The sequence below is a fragment of the Oncorhynchus mykiss genome, chromosome 22, assembly GCF_013265735.2.
Source record: "Oncorhynchus mykiss isolate Arlee chromosome 22, USDA_OmykA_1.1, whole genome shotgun sequence".
NCBI lineage: Eukaryota > Metazoa > Chordata > Actinopteri > Salmoniformes > Salmonidae > Oncorhynchus > Oncorhynchus mykiss.
Window position 1 is genome coordinate 16,691,404 of NC_048586.1, and position 24,471 is coordinate 16,715,874.

The 24,471-nt window shown below is 43.6% G+C and overlaps 1 protein-coding gene across 8 annotated transcripts in view; it reads left to right on the forward strand.

Moving 5' to 3' along the window:
• LOC110501504 (RNA-binding motif, single-stranded-interacting protein 1) overlaps nt 1–24,471 on the forward strand; it is a 64,796-nt gene that overhangs the window by 22,913 nt on the left and 17,412 nt on the right. For 4 of the 8 annotated variants that reach the window (XM_021579122.2, XM_021579116.2, XM_021579118.2 and 1 more), the window contains exons 3-4: nt 9,055–9,113; nt 13,202–13,299. In XM_021579122.2, the coding sequence (XP_021434797.1) occupies nt 9,055–9,113; nt 13,202–13,299 (157 nt within the window). The remainder of the gene's footprint in view (nt 1–9,054; nt 9,114–13,201; nt 13,300–24,471) is intronic. The other 4 variants (XM_021579117.2, XM_021579119.2, XM_021579123.2 and 1 more) reach the window with 1 other exon arrangement.

Consider the following 24,471-nt stretch of genomic DNA (forward strand, 5'->3'; position numbering starts at 1 on the left):
TGGCCTACTATGTCTGTTTTTATGTTTTATCTTGATTTAAAACGTTTCCGACCTGCAAAATATAATTGTTCTGAACCTCGAGCCAACCCTCTGGTTGAAATAATGTTTTCATTCCACCCGCCAGCTGTTTGTTTTTTTTTGTGTCACCCGCAGGGAATCGTGGGTATTCGACCCGATGCAGGTCTTTATTGTGTGCACAGTGAAAGGCAGTTAGATTCATACTGATAACATCATGTACATAAGATAAGTCATATCCTGACCATCTCTTGCACTGTTGATGGTTTGCCAGAGAGCAGCCTCTGGCTGTTGCCATTTAAGATTTGGGATTAGAGCTCAGCTTAGAGATTCAGAGTCAAGGATTCTTTTACCTTCAGTTGTGTTTAGCTTAATCCTTCCCCTGACTGAAATGTTCTCAGCATATATACTCACTCTAATCAACATTATATCAACGCTGCTTTTCATTGAATAGCAGACTAAATACTGGCAACAGTTCAGCCACGCTCTCCCAAAATCAATTCTTAAGAAAGTCACATGAAGAACGTTGTGTTCAACAACCAGTCAGCAACCCCACACTTGAAATGGGAACGCATGTTAACGTTGAGATTGCCGAGGCCAGTCTGTTTGGCATTACCATGAATGGACACAAACAGAAGTTGGCTAACGCACAGACTGGACCACCAGGCTACTCAGTCAGTTGGTCAGGGGTAATGCAAGGTAGATAGTTGTTGGACAATCTAAAGAGGTTGGAATGGGTCCCTGTGTTTTTCTGACGATTCCCATCTCCCTCTCATAATTGTGTCTCTGACCTGAGCTGATCCACCACACAATCCCAAAATATCCCGAAATGAAATCCCAATTAAACCTCTGTTTAAAATGCTGAGGCAACGGTTGAGGACTCAAGAAGGACAGGGTATAATCAGTTCTTGTAGGTAGCAAGACGAGGCTGTTCCTTCAGGCTGTTCTTTCAGGCCATAACTCAATCTTTTGCTATTTTCAGAGCAGACAGAAGAGTATCCCTTAGCGGTGTCCCCAGGAATCAATAAGCATGCAGCGAATAGTAACCAGAGACTTTTTAACCAATGTAATGGGATAAAGGCAGGAGATGAAAGGCAGGTGGAATGGGAGTGCATTGTTCTCCTAGCTGCTGCTGCCTCTCTCTCAGAGACGGCTTTCTACCTGATTCAAGCAGCTCTCTCTGTCTGACAGCACCAAGCAGCACTGTGATAGATGGTTAGTGAAAGCTAATGGAACGGGGGGAGTCTAATGGCTAAGGTTAAAAAACACATTTTCCTGGAAGCTGTGTTTGACAGTGCCTTCAGAAAGTATTCATACCACTTGACTTATTCCACATTTTGTTGTGTTACAGACTGAATTCAAAATGGATTAAATATATTATTTTTTCTCACCCATCTACAAACAATACACTAGAGGTCGACTGATTAATCGGAATTGCCAATTAATTAGGGCCGATTTCAAGTTTTCATAACAATCGGTAATCGGCATGTTTGGACACCGATTATGGCCGATTACATTGCACTCCACGGGGAGACTGCGTGGCAGGCTGACCACCTGTTATGCAAGTGCAGCAAGGAGCCAAGGTAAGTTGCTAGCTAGCATTAAACTTATCTTATTAAAAACAATCAATCTTAACATAATCACTAGTTAACTACACATGGTTGATGATATTACTAGTTTATCTAGCTTGTCCTGCGTTGCATGTAATCGATGCGGTGCCTGTTAATGTATCATTGAATCACAGCCTACTTCGCCAAAAGGGTGATTTGGATTGTGGAACATTTGCCCATTATTCTTTTCAAAATACTTTAAGCTCTGTCAAATTGGTTATTGATCATTGCTAGACAACCATTTTCAGGGCTTGCTATATACAGTATTTTCAAGTAGATTTAAGTCAAAATTGTAACTAGTCCACTCAGGAAATGGAAAACCTCCCTGGTCTTTGTGGTTGAAATATACTGCTTGACTGAGAGACCTTACAGATAATTGTATGTGTGGGGTACAGAGATGAGGCAGTCATTCAAAAATCATGTTAAACACTATTATTGCGCACAGAGTGAGTCCGTGCAACTTATTATGTGACTTATTAAGGACATTTCTACCCCTGAACTTATTTAGGCTTGCCATAAAAAAAGGAGTTGAATACGTATTGACTCAAGACATTTCAGCTTTTAATTTGTTAACATTTTGAAAAAACATCATTCCACTTTGACACTATGGCTTATTGTGTGTAGGCCAGTGACAAAAAAAAAATCTAAATTGAATCCATTTTAAATTCAGGCTGTAACACAACAACATTTTGGAAAAACCAAGCGATGTGAATACTTTCTGAGCTCACTGTAACGCAGGCACGCACACACATATACACACACACATACACGCAGCTTCAGCAGTTGTCTTACCCTTAACGACTGTGTGCTAATCCATTGTTTTTTTTTGTGGAGAGTTAAACTGTGTCCTCTCAGTCACCCCACGGTGGGCCGGATCAGGAAGCTTCTTTTTTATTTTTTTTAACCTCTTTCTTTCAAGCTTTCGATTTTTGTGTCCCTTCATCGTGAGCTGCTCTAGGGTGAGGGGGTTTGCCGTTGACGCTGTGGTGATTCCTGTAATTGATTAGTTTGGAGTCAATTAGTGGAAACCCTTCATCCTCTGGGCTCTTTACCCAGTAGAACACAGGGTAAGGTCACTCCGGCCCGCAGAGACTAACAAAGCACTAGTGCTGAGCGATTAAAGCTTTTTGAGGTCAGTTCGGTTTCGGTTAGATTATAAAAAAATAATCACGTTTTTTTTATTTCAATATATATATATTTTTTTTTTACATGAATTGCACCTATGCATAATGTGGGTTGAATACTCTTAACACGGAATAAAACAATTAATACAAGTCCCATGATGGCAGTGACTGACCATTACTGCTTATCACTTTAATTAAATATTTCAGTTGCTGTGTATATTACATTGGTTTTAATTGCTGACTTTATTATTTAATTCCAAGTCATCATCTCATCTCTGCAGAGCTGACTGACAAAATCACTATTTTAGTAGTTCTTCAAAGTAAATAAGGCATACTGTACTTTACTATTTATATTTTTGACTACTTTTACTTTACTACATTGCTAAAGAATATAATGTACTTTTTACTCCATACATTTTTCCTGGCACCCAAAAGTACTCGTTACATTTTGACAGGAAATGGTACATTTCACACACTTATCAAGAGAACATCCATGGTCATCCCTACTACCTCTGATCTGGCAGACTCACTAAACACAAATGCTTTATTTGTAAATTATGTCTGAGTTTTAGTGTGTCCCTGGCTATCCTCCAAAATACATTTCAAAAGTAAAGTTGTGCCATCTGGTTTGCTTAATACAGTATAAGGATTTTTTTAAATGGTTTATACTTTTACTTTAACTTTTGATACTTAAGTACATTTGAGCTATTCCATTTACTTTTGATATTTAAGTATATTTTAAACCAAATACTTTTAGACTTTTACTCAACTAGTATTTTACTAGGTGACTTTCACTTTCACTTGAGTCATTTTCTATTAAGGTATCTTTACTTTTACTCAAGTATGACAATTGAGTACTTTTTCCATCACTGTGTATTTTCAGGTAGAGATACCTTGCGAAGCAACTGCTCTCTATCCCTCTCGATTTCACATTCTTCTCTCTTTTCTCTCTCGGTGTCTGTCCCACACTAACCTCATGTAGCATATGTAAAAAAGAAACACACAGACCGGAGAGTAGGCACGCAATGGATTATGGTCATTGTAGTTAATTACCACGTTGTCTGTGTTAAACTATGTAGAATATTGGCCTGTTGGAAACTACAACTCCCTACTATATTGCACAGTTCAGGCTTGATCTGATTAATCTATAGAAAAACCGTGCAATGTGCAAAAAAAAATCAAATAATTGAACCAACATTCTGTCAATTCTGCCATTTCGGTTAATTGCTCAGCAATTGGATAAAAAAATTATGGACTTATTTGCTTATTATTAAGCCACTGCTGATCAGCGATCATTATGTCGAAGGCACTACAGCAGTGTTTTCCATTAGCACCGGCTGTTGGCTATCAGCCAGTTACAAACTGATTTTCAGCAGGTAAAATTTCATTAATAAGTTTCAATTCGTTAGACCATCGAGCCCTATCCTGCTAGAATGAATGAAATGCATCTTCTAGCGAGCTATTGATAGCACCTCCTCCCAGCTGCCCACTGCACTGAGGCTAGGGAAACACTGTCACCACTGATAAATTAACTATAATTGAGAATTTCAATAAGTATTTTTCTACGGCTGGCCATGCTTTCGACCTGGCTACCCCCACCCCGATCAACAGCCCTGCACCCCCCACAGCAACTCGCCCAAGCCTCCCCCATTTCTCCTTCATCCAAATCCATATAGCTGATGTTCTGAAAGACCTGCAAAATCTGGACCCCTACAAATCAGCCGGGTTAGACAATCTGGACCCTCTCTTTCTAAAATGATCTGCCGAAATTATTGCAACCCCTATTACTAGCCTGTTTAATCTCTTTTTTGTATTGGCTAAGATTCCCAAAGATTGGAAAGCTGCCACGGTCATCCCCCTCTTCAATGGGGAGACACTCTAGACCCAAACTGCTACAGACCTATATCTATCCTACCCTGCCTTTCTAAGGTCTTCGAAAGCCAAGTTAACAAGCAGATTACCGACCATTTCGAATCCCACCGTACCTTCTCCGCTATGCAATCTGGTTTCAGAGCTGGTCATGGGTGCACCTCAGCCACGCTCAAGGTCCTAAACGATATCATAACCACCATCGATAAGAGACATTACTGTGCAGCCATATTCATCGACCTGGCCAAGGCTTTTGACTCTGTCAATCACCACATTCTTATCGGCAGACTCAACAGCCTTGGTTTCTCAAATGATTGCCTCGCCTGATTCACCAGCTACTTCTCTGATAGAGTTCAGTGTGTCAAATGGGAGGGCCTGTTGTCCGGACCTCTGGCAGTCTCTATGGGGGTGCCACAGGGTTCAATTCTCAGGCCGACTCTCCCTTCTTTGGACACTGTGTTAACTAACCTCCAGACAAGCTTCAATGCCATACAACTCTCTTTCCGTGGCCTCCAACTGCTCTTAAATGCAAGTAAAACTAACTAAATGCATGCTCTTCAACCGATCGCTGCCCGCACTTGCCCGCCTGTCCAGCATCACTACTCTGGACGGTTCTGACTTAGAATATGTGGACAACTACAAATACCTAGGTGTCTGGTTCGACTGTAAACTCTCCTTCCAGACTCACATTAAGCATCTCCAATCCAAAATTATATCTAGAATTGGCTTCCTATTTCACAACAAAGCCTCCTTCACTCATGCTGCCAAACATACCCTCGTAAAACTGACCATCCTACCAATCCTCGACTTCGGCGATGTCATTTACAAAATAGCCTCCAACATTCTACTAAACAAATTGGAGGCAGACTATCACAGTGCCATCCGTTTTGTCACCAAAGCCCCATATACTACCCACCACTGCGACCTGTACGCTCTCGTTGGCTGGCCCTCGCTTCATACTCGTCGCCAAACCCACTGGCTCCAGGTCATCTACATGTCTCTGCTAGGTAAAGCCCCGCCTTATCTCAGCTCACTGGTCACCATAGAAGCATGCACTCCAGCAGGTATATCTCACTGGTCACTCCCAAAGCCAATTCTTCCTTTGGCTGCCTTTCCTTCCAGTTCTCTGCTGCCAATGACTGAAGAAAAATCACTGAAGCTGGAGACTCATATCTCCCTCACTAGCTTTAAGCACCAGCTGTCAGAGCAGCTCACAGATCCCTGCACCTGTACATAGCCCATCTGTAAATGGCCCATCCAACTACCTCATCCCCATAACTGTATTTCTTTATTTATCTTGCTCCTTTGCACCCCAGTAGCTTTACTTGCACATTAATCTTCTTCACATCCACCATTCCAGTGTTTAATTGCTATATTGTAATTACTTTGCCACCATGGCCTATTTTTTGCCTTACCTACCTTATCCTACCTCATTTGCACACACTGTATATAGACTTTTTCTACTTTATCATTGACTGTATGTTTGTTTATTCCATGTGTAACTAACTCTGTGTTGTTGCATGTGTCAAACTGCTTTGCTTTATCTTGGCCAGGTCGCAGTTGTAAATGATAACTTGTTCTCAACTAGGTTACTTGGTTAAATAAAAGGTGAAAATAAAAAATAGGTGTCACGGCCGTTGAAAGAAGAGGACCAAGGCGCAGCGTGGTTAGCATACATTCTCTTTTTATTAGAAAAGACGCCGAACAAAACAATAAAGGCTGTGTGCCATAAACAAAGTCAACTTCCCACAAGGACAGGTGGGGGAAAAGGGCTACCTAAGTATGGTTCTCAATCAGAGACAACGATAGACAGCTGTCCCTTTGGACAATAAGAAGACACAGTGGCAGAATAAATTCAACCACACATTTGTTTCATCACAAAACCGGAGAGCAACATTTATCCGGGGAAGTCCACAAAACATATTGCATGTAACAAACAGTTACATGACCTACAGCATGGTCAAGCAAGTTAATGTTTCTGACATTTTCAGACTACTAAACAGCTATTGAGTTAGAGTTACAGCAAGTCGTAAAGAAAACAGGAGCTGCCTCCACTACTCCAGCACCATTTCAACTTCAACTGTTCAACATCTAATCACCTATGCTTAGTCTAGGACAGTGACAACTAAAAGATACCAAAAACTATTCAGTCCAATCAACGTAAGCTAAATATGATGTGGCTGTCCGTGTGTGTGTGTGTGTGTGTGTGTGTGTGTGTGTGTGTGTGTGTGTGCGTGCGTGCGTGTACTCGTTTGTACAATTAGAAAAACATGTTGATTCACCCTTCTTGTAGAGAAATGCCAATGCCATCCTCCTCTCTTTCTTGTTGACAAAACGGTCTATCACTCTGTCATACAGTAGACACTTTGTACTGTAAGACACTTTTTTATCCTAGGCTACCTGGCTAAAATGCCTACTCGCTAGCGTAACTTCCTTTCATGGGCAACGTTAGCTAGTTAACATTAGCCTTCTACATCTTGGTACATATTGGACTTCCATCCTCTCAGGCCAGGGGCACAACAATGTATAAATTAATGGTTAGATCAGAAACGCCGTTATAATCATTGGCCAGTATGGAGAATTAATAAAAATCACAAGTCCAAATCTCATCTCCTTCCATGGCTAATTTAGTAAACGGACAATTTTAGCTTTCTAGCTAGCCACCGGAGGACAACAACACAACGAGATGCAACAATTAAAGTTGTTTCTGTCAATGATGTATGCTCTTGATGTGATTTGATAGGAGTGATGCCAAATCCAAACTGCCTTCCCTTGACAGCTTTTTTTTGGTGCGCCAGGACCATTCCTAGTGGAGCTCACTCCGTTTAGCTCTGATTGGATATTAATTTATGTATTTTTATCAAGGGAGGACAAATGCTCGCTGGCTTCCTTTGCATTCAATGCTACGGGAGGCAACAATGTCATACTCTTTTGGACTAGACAGCAGAGGGGTGTTGTTTCACTCGCTCGCATGCTTTCTCCGGTGAGATACATTCAGCCTCTTGCAAATTGAAGGAACATTCTGAAACACAGAGAGACAAAATAAATGTTGGTAAATGTTTTGTTTTGGGGAAGCCTGGGTTCCTTTGGCATCTATGAATACACGCCACTCACACCTTGTATAGTCCATGCCTTGACTAATTGAAGCTGTTCTGAGGGCAAAAGGGGGTGTAACGCAATAGTAGGAAGGTGTTCTTAATAATTTGTACACTCAATGTATGTCCAGTGTATGTCTAAAGGATTTCCTACATTTCCTTTCCTAGGATGTCGGGGCTTGCCAAACAGTGATGCTAAAGGGAGGTACTCTCATCTTGTCAGTCAGTGTTATTTAAATAGTAAAGTCATGTCTTGCTACACAATACCACAACAAGTATTAAATCATTTCGCGGTGTATTTCATATGGAATAAAAGGCATTAGAATGTACCAGAGGCCACCAAAACTGAGCTAATTTCTCAGCAGTGTGCACCTGGCTGCCTACCTTTTCTATTTGGCTGGCTACTCTATGTACTTGTGGAAAACACTGCTATAGGTGACCTTTCCCTTTGTGGCAAACATAAAACCATGCCACACAACCAGATCTGTCACAATCTGTTCTATCTACGACTTGGGGTCGAGATGGAGGACTCATTTTCATAAAGCCACCACCTGCCCACCTCCCAGCTCAGGTCAAAGCTCACACTTCCTCCTCCATCTAGAGAGCCAATCCCCTCATCAATCATTTGTCTGCCGCGCTGATTACTACCAGGGAGGTTCATTTACTACGGTCTGATGTCTGTGTGTTCCTATTTGTTGCATTCATCATTGTACAGAGAGAACGTCGTCATATGTAATTGTTGTGTTCTTTGCATTGATTTTCTATTCATTCTGAATAGAGTGCACTGGCTTAGAGCTGAAAAGAAATGCAGTGAAGCCGGGGTTTAGGGGTCACCGCAAAGTTCATCTGTCAGAGCTGGCAGCAGCAGCAGTAACACAGTGCACCAAATAACTGTAAAAGCACAGGATGTAGCTGTGGAATGCCACTCGGTCCGCTCTGTCCCTACGTTGTCAAGAGGTCGTAAATCCACAGTGTGTTATGCACATTTTATACACGTTTTTCCACTGAAGACTTACACAAAATGTTTTTAGATGTTCTGTATGTTTATATGTTCTGTATGTCATTTTCACTTGAAATCCCTTTGGATAGAGGATAGTTAATCCTGCATAATATCGTTGCATGGTAAAGAATCAAGGCAACCTTTGCTTGAGCGCCGCCGAGATTCTTAAATCCACACGGAAAAGACGTCCTGTTTCTCGCGCCTTTTTTTTGTGATGTCATAAATTCTTGTGCAAGCCAGGCCTCACTCTTTGTGGGTTTTTTTTATTTTATGAGAGGCTGTCTGTCTGGTACGGTAACACAGCACAACTAACAATAGCGCTCTTTCTCTTCCTCTCGTAGGTATGGCAAAATTGTGTCAACAAAGGCCATCCTGGATAAGACAACAAACAAATGTAAAGGTGTGTATGGCTTCAACAAGTCGTGACGTAGTGGAGACATTCTGTAAAAAGATCTAGACCCCCCCCCCCCCCACCCCAAACACACACACACACAAAAATATGCACACAAATCAAGAAGTCATGCTCGTGCAACAACCGTCAGGCTTAAAGCAAATAAAAACTCATCACATGCATCATTGAGAGGATACTGGATGTATGTATCATAATGACTCATTGTAATCCAGAATAGCAGTGCAAAGGCTTTGGAGCTTCCAGTCTGTGATATGATGACACATAGGACTTTTACCATAATCCTCCTAATGCTATTATACTAAAGACAATGGCCATGCTAAGGAATGGATGAAGAGCCTTGCTTAAGGCCCTCTTTGACTCGTGCAGTGGGTTTGGCGGCCCAGTACTGTCAGAATGCACTGGCCCGGCCTCGTTGAAGTCATTCAGTCATTCAACAGCTATGTGGCTCATGGGGGGCTGGGCTAGTCAGGAAACAGACAGGCAAAAGGCTGCCACCACTTTGTGTTATTTTAGTCCTGGCCCTTTACTGATGGTCTGTCTGTTACCATGCGTTGTGCTAGCGGCGGATCCCCACGCGAAGTGACAGCTCGTGCCCCTTCCTCTGGAGCGTGACACAAAGTCTTGGCTCCGGCTGCAGCCCTTGGCCCAACACCCTGTCCTGACTACCGAGGAGCACACTGACACGCAGCCCAGCCAGCACGCACCACAGATGGGCTGAGAAGAAAAGAGCTTGGTCACTGTCCTGCTGGGGATTACGATACGCTAACTAATCACAGGTGGCGGCTGAGAAACATCCTGTCGTCTTCCATTCTGATTTTTACGTCAACTCGCCGCTTGCTCGAAGATACCTATTCAAAAAAACTCCCAAAATCACAACTTGAAAGGAAAATAAACATTTGCCATTTATCTGAATGTCCTTAATAAAAACAAATATCTGAATGTTCAGATTCATGATGTACTTTGGGCTGTTTATCTTCAAGATGAAACTAGGATCTGTAATTAGATTCCACAGTGAGCAGCGGAGAGGTTGCTGTTGGCCTGCGAGGTTGTTTGATGGTTAAATATAGCAACACAGAGTAGGGAGCAGGGAGGAACTGGACTGCAGATCTGACTCTAGACTGGCCTGGCCTGCATGTAGCCCCAGGGGACAATGAGCTGACCTGAGCCCTGGGCGTCATCATTGCAATCTGCAGCCTCAGCACTGTTCTCTGCTCCCCCGTGCCTACTACACTGTCTCACCACCAGTCATTGACTGACCACTGTTATGGGCCACAGATACAGTAGGTGGGGGTCAACCTCACGACAGAACATGGTGGCCTCTGGCCTGGCCTCGCTGTGGTGGGTGTCAAACACAGCCTGCCACTTACTGCCGTAGATGGCAAGTTAGACCTGAGATTTAGTCTCCCTCCCAAATGGCACCCTATTCCCTATATTCTCATAGTGCTCTGGTACAAAGTAGTGCACTATGTAGGGAATACGGTGCCATTTGGGAGGCAGAGATAAGTCAAGATTTCACCATGCCCGTTATTGTTTTACTGTTAAAGACTTCCTCCAGCTATTTCAGAACTCTTACAGTTGAAAAGCGATATCCCAAATATAAACACAGTAAAGTACACACACTAAAGTTTTTTATATATTTTTTAAACTTCTGAGCAAAACTTGTCTTTTGTTTTTTCACGACTGCAAACTTCAAGGAGTAGGCGTTCTTATGGGAATCCGTGATGTCATCGGCCTCCCCCTTTGCTTGAGGAACAATAGAGGAGCAGTAGAGAACAGAAGGGGAAAGGCCCACTCCATACATGTACCATGTCATGACTTACCTTGACCACCTATTGAGATGTTCCTTTTGTTAAGTAAATCAGGTGTTACATGGTGTGAAAAGGAGACTGGAGTGGCACTGTAGGGATATTCCCTGGTACTTTTGTATACTTTTTAGCCAGTAGTTCTGAAAGTAGGGCTGACAAACCAAACGTGGTCCCCAAATATGTCGTAGTAAGTCACATATGTGCAGATACAGTGGGGAGAAGTATTTGATACACTGCCGATTTTGCAGGTTTTCCTACTTACAAAGCATGTAGAGGTCTGTAATTTTTTATCATAGGTACACTTCAACTGTGGGAGATGGAATCTAAAACAAAAATCCAGAAAATCACATTGTATGATTTTTAAGTAATTAATTTGCATTTTATTGCATGACATAAGCATTTGATCACCTACCAACCAATAAGAATTCCGGCTCTCACAGACCTGTTCGTTTTTCTTTAAGAAGCCCTCCTGTTATCCACTCATTACCTGTATTAACTGCACCTGTTTGAACTCGTTACCTGTATAAAAGACACCTGTCACACACTCAATTAAACAGACTCCAACGTCTCCACAATGGCCAAGACCAGACAGCTGTGTAAGGACATCAGGGATAAAATTGTAGACCTGCACAAGGCTGGGATGGGCTACAAGACTATAGGCAAGCAGCTTGGTGAGAAGGCAACAACTGTTGGCGCAATTATTAGAAAATGGAAGAAGTTCAAGATGACCCTCGGTCTGGGGCTCCATGCAAGATCTCACCTCGTGGGGCATCAATGATCATGAGGAAGGTGAGGGATCAGCCCAGAACTACACGGCAGGACCTGGTAAATGACCTGAAGAGAGCTGGGACCACAGTCTCAAAGAAAACCATTAGTAACACACTACGCCGTCATGGATTAAAATCCTGCAGCGCACGCAAGGTCCCCCTGCTCAAGCCAGCGCATGTCCAGGCCCGTCTGATGTTTGCCAATGACCATCTGGATGATCCAGAGGAGGAATGGGAGAAGGTCATGTGGTCTAAACTCCACTTGCCGTGTTTGGAGGAAGAAGAAGGATGAGTACAACCCCAAGAACATCATCCTAACCGTGAAGCATGGAGGTGGAAACATCATTCTTTGGGGATGCTTTTCTGCAAAGGGGACAGGACGACTGCACCGTATTGAGGGGAGGATGGATGGGGCCATGTATCGTGAGATCTTGGCCAACAACCTCCTTCTCTCAGTAAGAGCATTGAAGAAGGGTCGTGGCTGGGTCTTCCAGCATGACAACGACCCGAAACACACAGCCAGGGCAACTAAGGAGTGGCTCCGTAAGAAGCATCTCAAGGTCCTGGAGTGGCCTAGCCAGTCTCCAGACCTGAACCCAATAGAAAATCTTTGGAGGGAGCTGAAAGTCCATATTGCCCAGCGACAGCCCCGAAACCTGAAGGATCTTGAGAAGGTCTGTATGGAGGAGTGGGCCAAAATCCCTGCTGCAGTGTATGCAAACCTGGTCAAGAACTACAGGAAACGTATGATCTCTGTAATTGCAAACAAAGGTTTCTGTACCAAATATTAAGTTCTGCTTTTCTGATGTATCAAATACTTATGTCATGCAATAAAATGCAAATTAATTACTTAAAAATCATACAATGTGATTTTCTGGATTTTGTTTTAGATTCCGTCTCTCACAGTTGAAGTGTACCTATGATAAAAATTACAGACCTCTACATGCTTTGTAAGTAGGAAAACCTGCAAAATCGGCAGTGTATCAAATACTTGTTCTCCCCACTGTATGTACACTACGTCATTGCTCTCCCTCTCTCTGCTGCGTCCAGAGAGTCGTTGGGCCCGCCCTGCAACCTCATTGGATAACGCTGGGCATGCCTCTTGTTAGCTGTCACTCAAATGGCAAGGGCTTGAACCTCACTGGCTAGAACTCGAATTGCTAGGGGGCTGACCCACGTGGTCCAAGCTTGCAGTACTCTAAATGGTTCACATAGCTTCCAGAAAACGGTTGCTTTCAAACTAGGGATTTCGTGGCTAATTAAGGTAAGACAGTAATTCTGCTCATAGATTATGCATGTATGAACTACACACAGAAACATCCAGCCCAAAGAAGTTTATTAAATACTTATTCAGTCGCCAAAGTACCGGAGCACATTTTTAACAGTGTTAACAACAGAAAATACCTATGATATAGCTGAATGATGAATTAGGATAGTTGTGCATGGTGGTCTTTCCAGGTAGACTGTGTAACAGACTTATATGGTGTGGTGTTCTGTCCCTCAGGTTACGGCTTTGTGGACTTCGACAGCCCTGCTGCAGCTCAGAAAGCCGTCACTGCCCTGAAGACGAGTGGGGTCCAAGCCCAGATGGCTAAGGTGAGGGTATGCTTCCAGTCTATTTGTATTCTCACACACAAACACCTGACAATACACAGCCTTCAATGGATTTAGGTTGTCCATTTATAGGCAGCAACAACCTGACCCACCCAGCATTACGTAGAGGGATAGGAATCTCCATGCCAGGGGTGCATGCGTACCTCTCGAGTTGGTTTGCAGCCCCCCGTTGACTCTGTGGTCACTGTGAAGTAACATTAGCCCATAGGCTGTGTGTGTGTGTGTGTGTGTGTGTGTGTGTGTGTGTGTGTGTGTGTGTGTGTACATATGCGTGTGTTTGTTTGTGCATGCGCGCGTGTGTGTGCTCTTACGTTCGCGCGTACTTGCATATGCACTATACAGTGTATTCAGAAAGTATTCAGAACCCCTTCACCTTTTACACATTTAGTTTTGTTACAACCTTATTCTAAAATGAATTACATGTCATTTTTTTCTCATCAATCTACACACAATACCCCATAGTGATGAAGCAAAAACTGTTTTTATATATATCTGCACACAGAAATAAAACAACGGAAATATGGCATTCACATAAGTATTCAAACCATTTACTCGGTACTTTGTTGAAGCACCTTTGGTGGCGATTACAACCTTGAGTCTTCTTGGGTATGACGCTACAAGCTTGGCACACCAGTATTTGGGGAGTTTCTCCCATTCTTAACTGCAGATCCTCTCAAGCTCTGTCAGGTTGGATGGGGAGCGTCGCTGCACAGCTATTTTCAGGTCTCTCGGGTTCAAGTCCAGGCTCCGGCTGGGCCACTCAAGGACATTCCGAGACTTGTCCCGAAGCCACTTTTGCGTTGTGTTGGCTGTGTGCTTAGGGTCGTTGTCCTGTTGGAAGGTGAAACTTCACCCGTCTGAGGCCCTGAGCAATCTGGAACAAGTTTTCATCAAGGATCTCTCTGTACTTTTCTCCGTTCATTTTTCCCTTGATCCTGACTAGTCTCCCAGTCCCTGCCAATGAAAAACATCCCCACAGCATGATGCTGCCACCACCATTCTTCACCGTAGAGATGGTGCCAGCTTTCCTCCAGACGTTTTCTCAGACCAGAGAATCTTGTTTCTCCTGCTCTGAGAGACCTTTAGGTGCCTTTTGGCAAACTCCAGCAGGCTATCATGTGCCTTTTACTGAGGAGTGGCTTCCGTCTGGCCACTCAACCATAAAGGCCGGATTGGTGGAGTGCTGCAGAGATGGTTGACCTTCTGGAAGGTTCTCCCATCTCCACAGAGGAACTCACCTCCCTGACCAATGCCCTTCTCCCCTGATTTCTCAGTTTGGCCGGGCGGCCAGCTTTATAAGTAGTCTTGGTGGTTCCAAACTTCTTCCATTTAAGAATGATGGAAGCCACTGTATTCTTGGGGACGTTCAATGCTGCAGAAATGTTTTGACACCCTTTCCCAGATCTGTGCCTCGGAGCTCTACTGACAATTCCACACCGTTGCTGACAAGGGGCTAAAAATCAAGGACACAGCCATGCAACCTTCATAGACAAACATTGGCAGTAGAATTGCCTTACTGTTCTGTGACTTTCAATGTGGCACCGTCATAGGATGCCACCTTTCCAACAACTCAGTTCGTCAAATTTCTGCCCTGCTACAGCTGCCCCAGTCAACTGTAAGTGCTGTTATTGTGAAATGGAAACGTCTAGATGCAACAATGGCTCAGTCCTAAGTGATAGGCCATACAAGCTCACAGAACGGGACTGTTGAGTGCTGAAGCATGTAGTGCATAAACATCGTCTGTCCTCAGTTGCAACAATCACTACCGAGTTCCAAACTACCAATGGAAGCAATGTCAGAACAATAACTGTTTGTTCAATGGCCGAGGAGCCGCACATAAGCCTAAGATCACCATGCGCAATGCCAAGCGTCGGCTGGAGTGGTGTAATGCTTGTCACCATTTGACTCTAGAGTAATGAATCACGCTTCAGCATCTGCCAGTCTGAAGGACAAATCTTGGTTTACCGGTTGCCAGGAGAACGCTACCTTTCCAAATGCATAGTGCCAACTGGAAAGTGTTGTGGAGAAGGAATAATGGTCTTGGGCTGTTTTTCATGGTTGGGGCTAGACCCCTTAGTTCCAGTGAAAATAAATCTTAATGCTACGCATGACATTCTAGACGATTCTGTGCTTCCAACTTTGTGGCAACAGTTTGGGGAAGGCCCTTTCCTGTTTCAGCATGAAAATGCCCCCGTGCACAAAGTGAGGTCCATACAGAAATGGTTTGTCGAGATCGGTGTGTAAGAACTAGCCTGCACAGATCACAGACCTCAACTAGACGTCGACCGATTAATTGGAATGGCCCATTAATTAGGGCCAATTTCAAGTTGTCATAACAATCGGAAATCTGTATTTTTGGCCGCCGATTTGCTGATTTAAAAAATATATATATATTTTAAATACCTTTTATTTAACTAGGCAAGTCAGTTAAGAACACATTCTTATTTTCAATGACGGCCTAGGAACGGTGGGTTAACTGCCTTGTTCAGGGGCAGAACGACAGATTTTCTTGCAAACTTACAGTTAACTGGTCCAACGCAATAATGACCTGCCTCTCTCTCTCATTGCACTCCACAAGGAGACTGCCTGTTACGCAAATGCAGTAAGCCAAGGTAAGTTGCTAGCTAGCATTAAACTTATCTTATAATAAATAATCAATCATAACCACTAGTTAACTACACATGGTTGATGATATTACTAGATATTATCTAGTGTGTCCTGCGTTGCATATAATCTGACTGAGCATACAAGCATACAAGTATCTAAGTATCTGACTGAGCGGTGGTAGGCAGAAGCAGGCGCATAAACATTCATTCAAACAGCACATTCATGTGTTGTGCCAGCAGCTCTTTGTTGTGCGTCAAGCATTGCGCTGTTTATGACTTCAAGCCTATCAACTCCCGAGATGAGGCTGGTGTAACCGAAGTGAAATGGCTAGCTAGTTAGCGCGTGCTAATAGCGTTTCAAACGTCATTCGCGCTGAGCCTTCTAGTAGTTGTTCCCCTTCCTCTGCATGGGTAACGCTGCTTCGATGGTGGCTGTTGTGTTGCTGGTTTGAGCCTAGGGAGGAACGAGGAGAGGGACGGAAGCTATACTGTTACACTGGCAATACTAAAGTGCCTATAAGAACATCCAATAGTCAAAGGTTAATGAAATACAAATGGTATAGAGGGAAATAGTTCTATAATTCCTGTAATAACTACAACCTAAAACTTCTTACCTGGGAATATTGAAGACTCATGTTAAAAGGAACCACCAGCTTTCATATGTTCTCATGTTCTGAGCAAGGAACTTAAACGTTAGCTTTCTTACATAGCACATATTGCACTTTTACTTTCTTCTCCAACACTTTGTTTTTGCATTATTTAAACCAAATTGAACATGTTTCATTATTTATTTGAGGCTAAATTGATTTTATTGATGTATTTTATTAAGTTAAAATAAGTGTTCATTCAGTATTATTGTAATTGTCATTATTGCAAAAAAATATATATATATTGTCGGATTAATCGGTATCTGCTTTTTTTTTAACCTCTAACCTCAACCCTACCCTTTCTAGGGAGTTTTTCCTAGCCACCGTGCTTCTACACCTGCATTGCTTGCTGTTTGGGGTTTTAGGCTGGGTTTCTGTACAGCACTTTGAGATATCAGCTGGTGTACGAAGGGCTATATAAATAAATTTGATTTGATTTGATTTATCGAACACCTTTTGGGATGAATTGTGAGCCGACTGCGAGTCAGGCCTAAATGCCCAACATCAGTGCCCGACCTCACTTGGGCTCTTGTGACTGAATGGAAGCAAGTCCCCTCAGCAATGTTCCAACATCTAGTGGAAAGCCTTCCCAGGAGAGTGGAGGCTATTATAGCAGCAAAGGGGGGGACCAACTCCATATTAATGCCCATGATTTTGGAATGAGATGTTTGACGAGCAGGTGTCCACATTCTTTTGGTCATGTAATGTGTGTGTGTGTGTTTGCCTAATGTCATCCTGTCAGCTGAGTGCTCACCCGCTTTGGAGGGGCTCCAGGAGTGAGTGGCGCCGAACTGTGAGGTGGAGAGGACAGGTTGATGATACGCTGCAATGACAACAGGGTGACGTGCTGAAGAAGGAATCCTCTCTGGGGGCGTGTGTCTAAGCCTCAGTAGGAGCAGAGAGGCCTCAGTGTCCCATTTCTAAAAGAGGCGCATAGGGCAGTCAGTGTCTGCGTCCCAAAATGGATTCCTATTCCCTATTTAGTGTAGCGCACAAGTTAGGGAATAGGGTGCCATTTGAGACTTAGGCAGTGTGTATTTTATAAAGGAGGCTCATTTCGTCTGCTCAGAGGGCTTATTTACGCTAGCCTTTCCAAAGCCGCCTCCGGCCAACCGGACTTTCGGGCAAAACCAACCAAGGCACAAATTGTTGGGAAATATACTTTCCCGTGTCCTCTCTCTACATCCAAAGATGATAGATGTAAATGTAAATCAACAGGGTTCCAGGTTTAGAAAGTCTTAAATGGGTTCAAGTACAGCCTGGCACTGAGACAAGTTTGATCGCCTTGGCTTTAGGCAAGACAGGTGAAGGCCGGGCTGCTTTTTGACACAGTGCCGAATATTCATGTTTCACAAACTTTTCCGTAATTACTGGAAAATCATGTGCTTGCATAAACATATTTTCCAGTTTATAGTGCGAAGAAGTAAAGTGTATATATTAAATGAGCCATTAGTTTCTCTTTCAAGCTTCTGTAAGTATTGCTGTGGAAATTTGGAAGGAAAAAAGGGTAAAAGTAACGTGAAACTATGAATAAGACAAGGTGGTGAGATGGATCTTAGTTTGAGAAGCATGAGTCATGAGCCTTGCATTTTGTGTGTAACCGATCTAGCTTGGTGCAGCAGTACTCCCTGAAGTCACACCAGTTTGTGCCACTTTAAAAAGGCCTGACTAACTAGACTGCCTGTAATGAAAGGGCTATGATCAGGGTACGTGTAGCCAGTTTACCCTGTTATAGAATGTCCTTTGAAAGTCTTATGTGTCAGGTGGACTGAGCTCAGTAAGACTGCCACAGTTTTGAGGCCAGTTTCTGGTGGGAGTCAATTGGGCAGAGATTTCACATTGTTGGTCTTCAAAGGTGCAGCAGGCCCTGTAATAACTTTGAACAATGTAGTTTACATTCTTGGACAGAAGAAAGGGAAGTAAATAATTGGAGGTTGTCGTGGCAACTCCGCCAGTTAAATTTGTGGGGGGGGGGGGGGGGGAATCAGGCCTGAAAAGAATCCTAGAAAAGATATTCCCCCGTGAATCTCTGCGGCTTCTTGACATCCCTCCGTGCACCTATTTAACTTTTAATTCAAATAAAGCCGTTTTGTAGGGCATCCCTAAGTTTAATATAGGCATTGTTCAAGGTAAAGGCCATTAAAAAGTCAGAGCCTTTTCAGTTAAATGTTTTCTCATTATTACAAGGGCTTGCTTGGGCTTAATGGACACTCCAAACAAACGGCCATTTTTCCTGAAAGTGTTTTTTTCTCTGCCTGGGCACCATTCAAAAGGCATTCACTCATTATTATTTCAAAGGCAGGTGGGTGGAAAGTCAGCATAAGGGTTTCCTGTTGAAAATGTTCTCCTAATGTTATTCCCATGGATGAATCACGCTTAGATTGGTTCCTTTTCCTCAATGCATGCATACTTATATTCTCACATGGCGTCGGAGAAGAAGGCAGACGTTTTACGTGTCCCCAACCGATTGTGTTTTTTTTTTTTTTTTTTTGCGTTGTTTGTAACTTATCTTTTTACTTATTTTGTACATAATTTTGCCGCTACCGTCTCTTATGACCGAAAATAACTTCTGGACATCAGGACTGCGATTACTCACCACGGACTGGCAGTATCCTTTTTTTCCTTTAACGAGTCTGACGAGGCGAACGATATACTGCTTTCTCGGGAACAGGCCCAGATCCCTGTGATTTACCTGAAGAAGAGGTTGGAGGAAAAGGGGCCAGAGGGCAGGCCTTCTGAGAATTCATATGCGATCAAATAAACCCCCACTTCCTTCCATTCTGCTAGCAAACGTGCAATCTTTGGAGAATAAAATCGATGACCGACGCGGAAGATTAAACTACCAATAGGACATTCAAACTGTAATATCTTATGCTTCACGGAGTCGTGGCTGAACAACGACACTATCAACATACAGCTGGCTGGTTATAGGCTGTACCGGCAGGATAGAACAGCGGCGTCTGGTAAGACAATAGGCGACGGACTATTGTAAATAACAGCTGTTGCACGATATCTAAGGAAGATCATGATCAGCTGTAGACCAATTATCTACCTAGAGAGTTTATCTGTATTTTTCCTAGCTGTTTACATACCACCAACATTGACTGAGGTGTTTTCCGCCATAAGCAAACAAGAAAATGCTCACCCAGAGGTAGCGCTCATAGTAGCCGGGGACTTTAATTCAGGGAAACTTAAATCCGTTTTACCAAATTTCTATCAGTATGTTAAAATGTGCAACCAGAGGGGGAAAAAACTCTGGACCACATTTACTCCACACACAGAGATGCATACAAAGCTCTCCCTCGCCCTCCTTTTTTCTAATCTGACCATAATTCTATCCTCCTGATTCCTGCTTACAAGCAAAAATTAAAGCAGGAAGCACCAGTGACTAGATCAATAAAAAAGTGGTCAGATGAAGCAGATGCTAAGCTACAGGACTGTTTTGCTAGCATAGACTAGAATATGTTCCGGGATTCCTCCGATGGCATTGAGGAGGACACCACATCAGTCATTGGCTTCATCAATAAGTGCATTGATGATGTCATCCCCACAGTGACCGTACATACATACCCCAACCCGAAGCCATGGATTACAGGCAACATCCGCACTGAGCTAAAGGCTAGAGCTGCCGCTTTCAAAGAGCGGGACTCTAACCCGAAAGCTTATAAGAATTCTCGCTATGCCCTCTGACGAACCATCAAACAGGCAAAGCGTCAATACAGGACTAAGATTGAATCGTACTACACCGGCTCTGACACTCATCGGATGTGGCAGGGCTTGCAAACTATTACAGACTACAAAGGGAAGCACAGAAGAGAGCTGCCCAGTGACACAAGCCTACCAGACGAGCTAAACTACTTCTATGCTCGCTTCGAGGAAAATAACACTGTAACATGCATGCTGTTCCGGAAGACTGTGATCACGCTCTCTGCAGCCAATGTGAATAAGACCTTTAAATAGGTGTCTTCACTGCAATTTTCAACCTCTACCTGTCCAAGTCTGTAATACCAACATGTTTTAAGCAGACCACCATAGTGCCTGTGCCCAAGAACACTAAGGTAACCTGCCTAAATGACTACCGACCCGTAGCACTCACGTCTGTAGCCATGAAGTGCTTTAAAGGCGGGTCATGGCTCACAACACCATTATCCCAGAAACCCTAGAACCACTGCAATTTGCATACCACCCCAACAGATCCACAGATGATGCAATCTCTATTGCACTCCACACTGCCCTTTCCCACCTGGACAAAAGGAACACCAATGTGAGAATGCTATTAATTGACTACAGCTCAGCGTTTAATACCATAGTGCCCTGAAAGATCATCAATAAACTAAGGACACTGGGACTAAACACCTCCCTCTGCAACTGGATCCTGGACTTCCGGATGGGCCACCCACAGGTGGTAAGGGTAGGTAACAACACATCCCCCACACTGATCCTCAACACAGGGGCCCCTCAGGGGTGCGTGCTCAGTCCCCTCCTGTACTCCCTGTTCACTCATGACTGCACGGTCAGGCACAACACCATCGTTACGTTTTCCGATGACACAACAGTGGTGGGCCTGATCACTGACAATGACGAGACAGCCTATAGGGAGGTCAGAGACCTGGCCGTGTGGTGCCAGGACAACAACCACTCTCTCAACGTGATCAAGACAAAGGAGATGATTGTGGACTACAGGAAAAAGAGGACCAAGCACGCCCCCATTCTCATCTACGGGGCTGCAGTGGAGCAGGTTGAGAGCTTCAAGTTCCTTGGTGTCTACATCACCAACAAACAAACATGGTCCTAGCACACCAAGACAATTGTGAACAGGGCATACAAAACCTATTCCCCCTCAGGAGACTTAAAAGATTTGGCATGGGTCCTCAGATCCTCAAAAGGTTCTACAGCTGCACCATCGAGAGCATCCTGACTGGTTGCATCACTGCCCCCCCCCCCCCCCCCCCCCCCCCTCCCCCCCTCTTTTACACCGCTGCTACTCTCTGTTGTTATCATCTATGCATAGTCACTTTAATAACTCTACCTATATGCACACATTACCTCAACTAACCGGTGCCCCCGCACATTGACTCTGTACCGGGTACCCCCCTGTATATAGTCTCGCTATTGTTATTTTACTGCTGCCCTTTAATTACTTGTTACTTTTATTTCTTATTCTTATCCATATTTTTTTTAAACTGCATTGTTGGTTAGGGGCTCGTAAGTAAGCATTTCACTGTAAGGTCTACACCTGTTGTAGTCGGCGCATGTGACAAATACAATTTGATTTAACATGTTGCAGAAGGGTATATCTGTCACAATCGTCGTATGAAGCGGACCAAGATGCAGCGTGGTATGTGTTCATGATGATTTTTTAATAAAAGAAAGCACTGAACACTGAATACAAACTATACAAAACAATAAACGAAATAACGACCGTGAAGCTATAATGAGAACTGTGCTGACACAAGCAACTAACATAGACAATCACCCATAAACAAACAGTGAAACCCAGGCTACCTAAGTATGATTCTCAATCAGAGACAACTAATGACACCTGCCTCTGATTGAGAACCATACTAGGCTGAAACATAGAAATCCCAAAATCATAGAAAAACAAACATAGACTGCCGACCCCAACTCACGCCCTGACCATACTAAATAACGACAAAACAAAGGAAATAAAGGTCAGAACGTGACAATATCATATATCAATAGCATTGGCTGATACAAATAACATCCTTAATAATATGTGCATAAACTTGTTTTGGATTGACTAGTAAACATCCTCTTGTGTTGATGGATGAGGAAGATCTACTTCACTACTTATTTTGGACATAAACAGATGACCGGAGTAATAACCCTGTGCCCTAAACACACCATTTGGAGGGACTCCCTCTCAGGCTAGACAAGCAAACACTCCCCTCCACCCCACCCCCCATCCCCTCCCATCAGCCCGCCACTGGCCCTCGGTGAGCACGCCTCGGTCACATGACTGCTAATGACTGTTTTGCTGTTGACCCCATTCACTGCTGCACAAACAGATGTCTTATCTCGCTGCCAAATTTTTGTTCCTGCGTTTTAAGAGCCGCTCCACACGCACAGGAAGGCTTTCTTCTCTCTAATTTCTCTCAGATGATGACGGAATTAGGAGTTAGCCGGGGTTTATACTAAGAGAACTCCTATTCGGGATGACTCACGGGTAAACCATGTGGAAATTATCCGACACTCAACCCCTTCCTTTGATCCATTGACTATACTACTAGTCAAATTCCCTGTGGAATACAGGTTGACTATTCCCTAATTCCTATGTTTTAACACATAACGTAGGCAGCCTGCTATCTGAATGGATCTACAATTACTATCTACTATTCGATATTACATTTCTAAAGCCCATTTAATTGGATGAACGCTTCACCATTACCCTTTAGATAAGGTAGTCTTTTTGAGCTTGAATATAACGTGTGTGTGTGTGTGTGTGTGTGTGTGTGTGTGTGTGTGTGTGTGTGTGTGTGTGTGTGTGTGTGTGTGTGTGTGTGTGTGTGTGTGTGTGTTGTTTGACAAGGAAAATTCGGACAAGTGGGGACATTTCGCCGGGTCCCCACAAGGAACACGTTTTTTTTAGGCTTAGGGGTTAGGTTTAGGGTTAGGTTTAGTTTTAGGATTAGGGTTTTAGGCTTAAGGTTAGGTTGAACAGGCAGTTAACCCACTGTTCCTAGGCCGTCATTGAAAATCATTGAAAATGAGAAGAATTTGTTCTTAACTGACTTGCCTAGTTAAATAAAGGTACAAAAAAAAATTTAAAAAAAGGTTTAGGGTTAAGGGTTAGGGAATTAGGATTTTGAATGGGACATTTTTTGGGGGTCCCCACGAGGATAGTAAAACAAAGGTGTTTGTGTGGTGAACAGGGAGGAGTGTTGCTGACCCCTCTTTCCATTCCAGAGAGCTCTTTAGAGTTATTAGAGCAGCACACACACACACACACACACACACACAGACACACACACACACACACACACACACACACACACACACACACACACACGCGCGCGCGCGCGCGCGCGCGCACACACACACACACTCTGAGCGCTGGTGCTGCTGAGTGCTGAAACACACTCCTCCCTTCGCCTAGCCATCAATCTCACCTTTACCTCCTCACCAACCCCTCTGATTCAACACATGTTCTGGGTGCGGCTTTGCTCTGCTGTTCTTTTCTGTGTGGGGCCAAATTCATTGTTCCTAAATAGTTGGATGTTGTTTTTTCTGTCGGCGTATTACTTTAGTGTTAGGCTGGGCTCTGAATACAGCAGGACGCTGATGAATATTAATGGGGAGCGGCTGCTCCCCGGGTACCCGTAACTGTGTCTTATGTTTCTGCTGATGCTATTGAAATACAGGAAGAAATCAGCTGATGTGGGTCTCAACCAGCCGTGGGCTGCATGCAAATCACTACTCATCACTATTCATGGTGACCCTTTATTAGCGAAAAACACAGGCAGACAAAGACGGCAAAGCGGGAGAAAGACATCATGGCCAGGGTTAACCCAATCACGGTAGTCAGATGGGTCTCAGAGTGTGCATTCAAAATGGCACCCCATTCCCCATCTTCTTTTAGCAACGCAGGTGTATTTAAAACGGAACAGTCCACGGGAAGCCAGAAGTGAAATCAAATTTAATTTCAACTTACTGTGCCAGTGGGCTGGACTGTTGGTCCTAGAAACAGGGGGAATTTAAGACAAACTGTCTCAAGGAGTGGTCACCAATGCAATCTCAGAGACATTCCTCATCGATCACCAAACATTTCTGTGAAGAACTCAACGATAAAGCTTTTCTCGCTGTCGGAGGTATGTGCACTTGATTTAGCAGCCTTAGCGCGGGGAAGGCAAAAGTGTTCCCATTTTGAACCATTTCATATGTCTGAA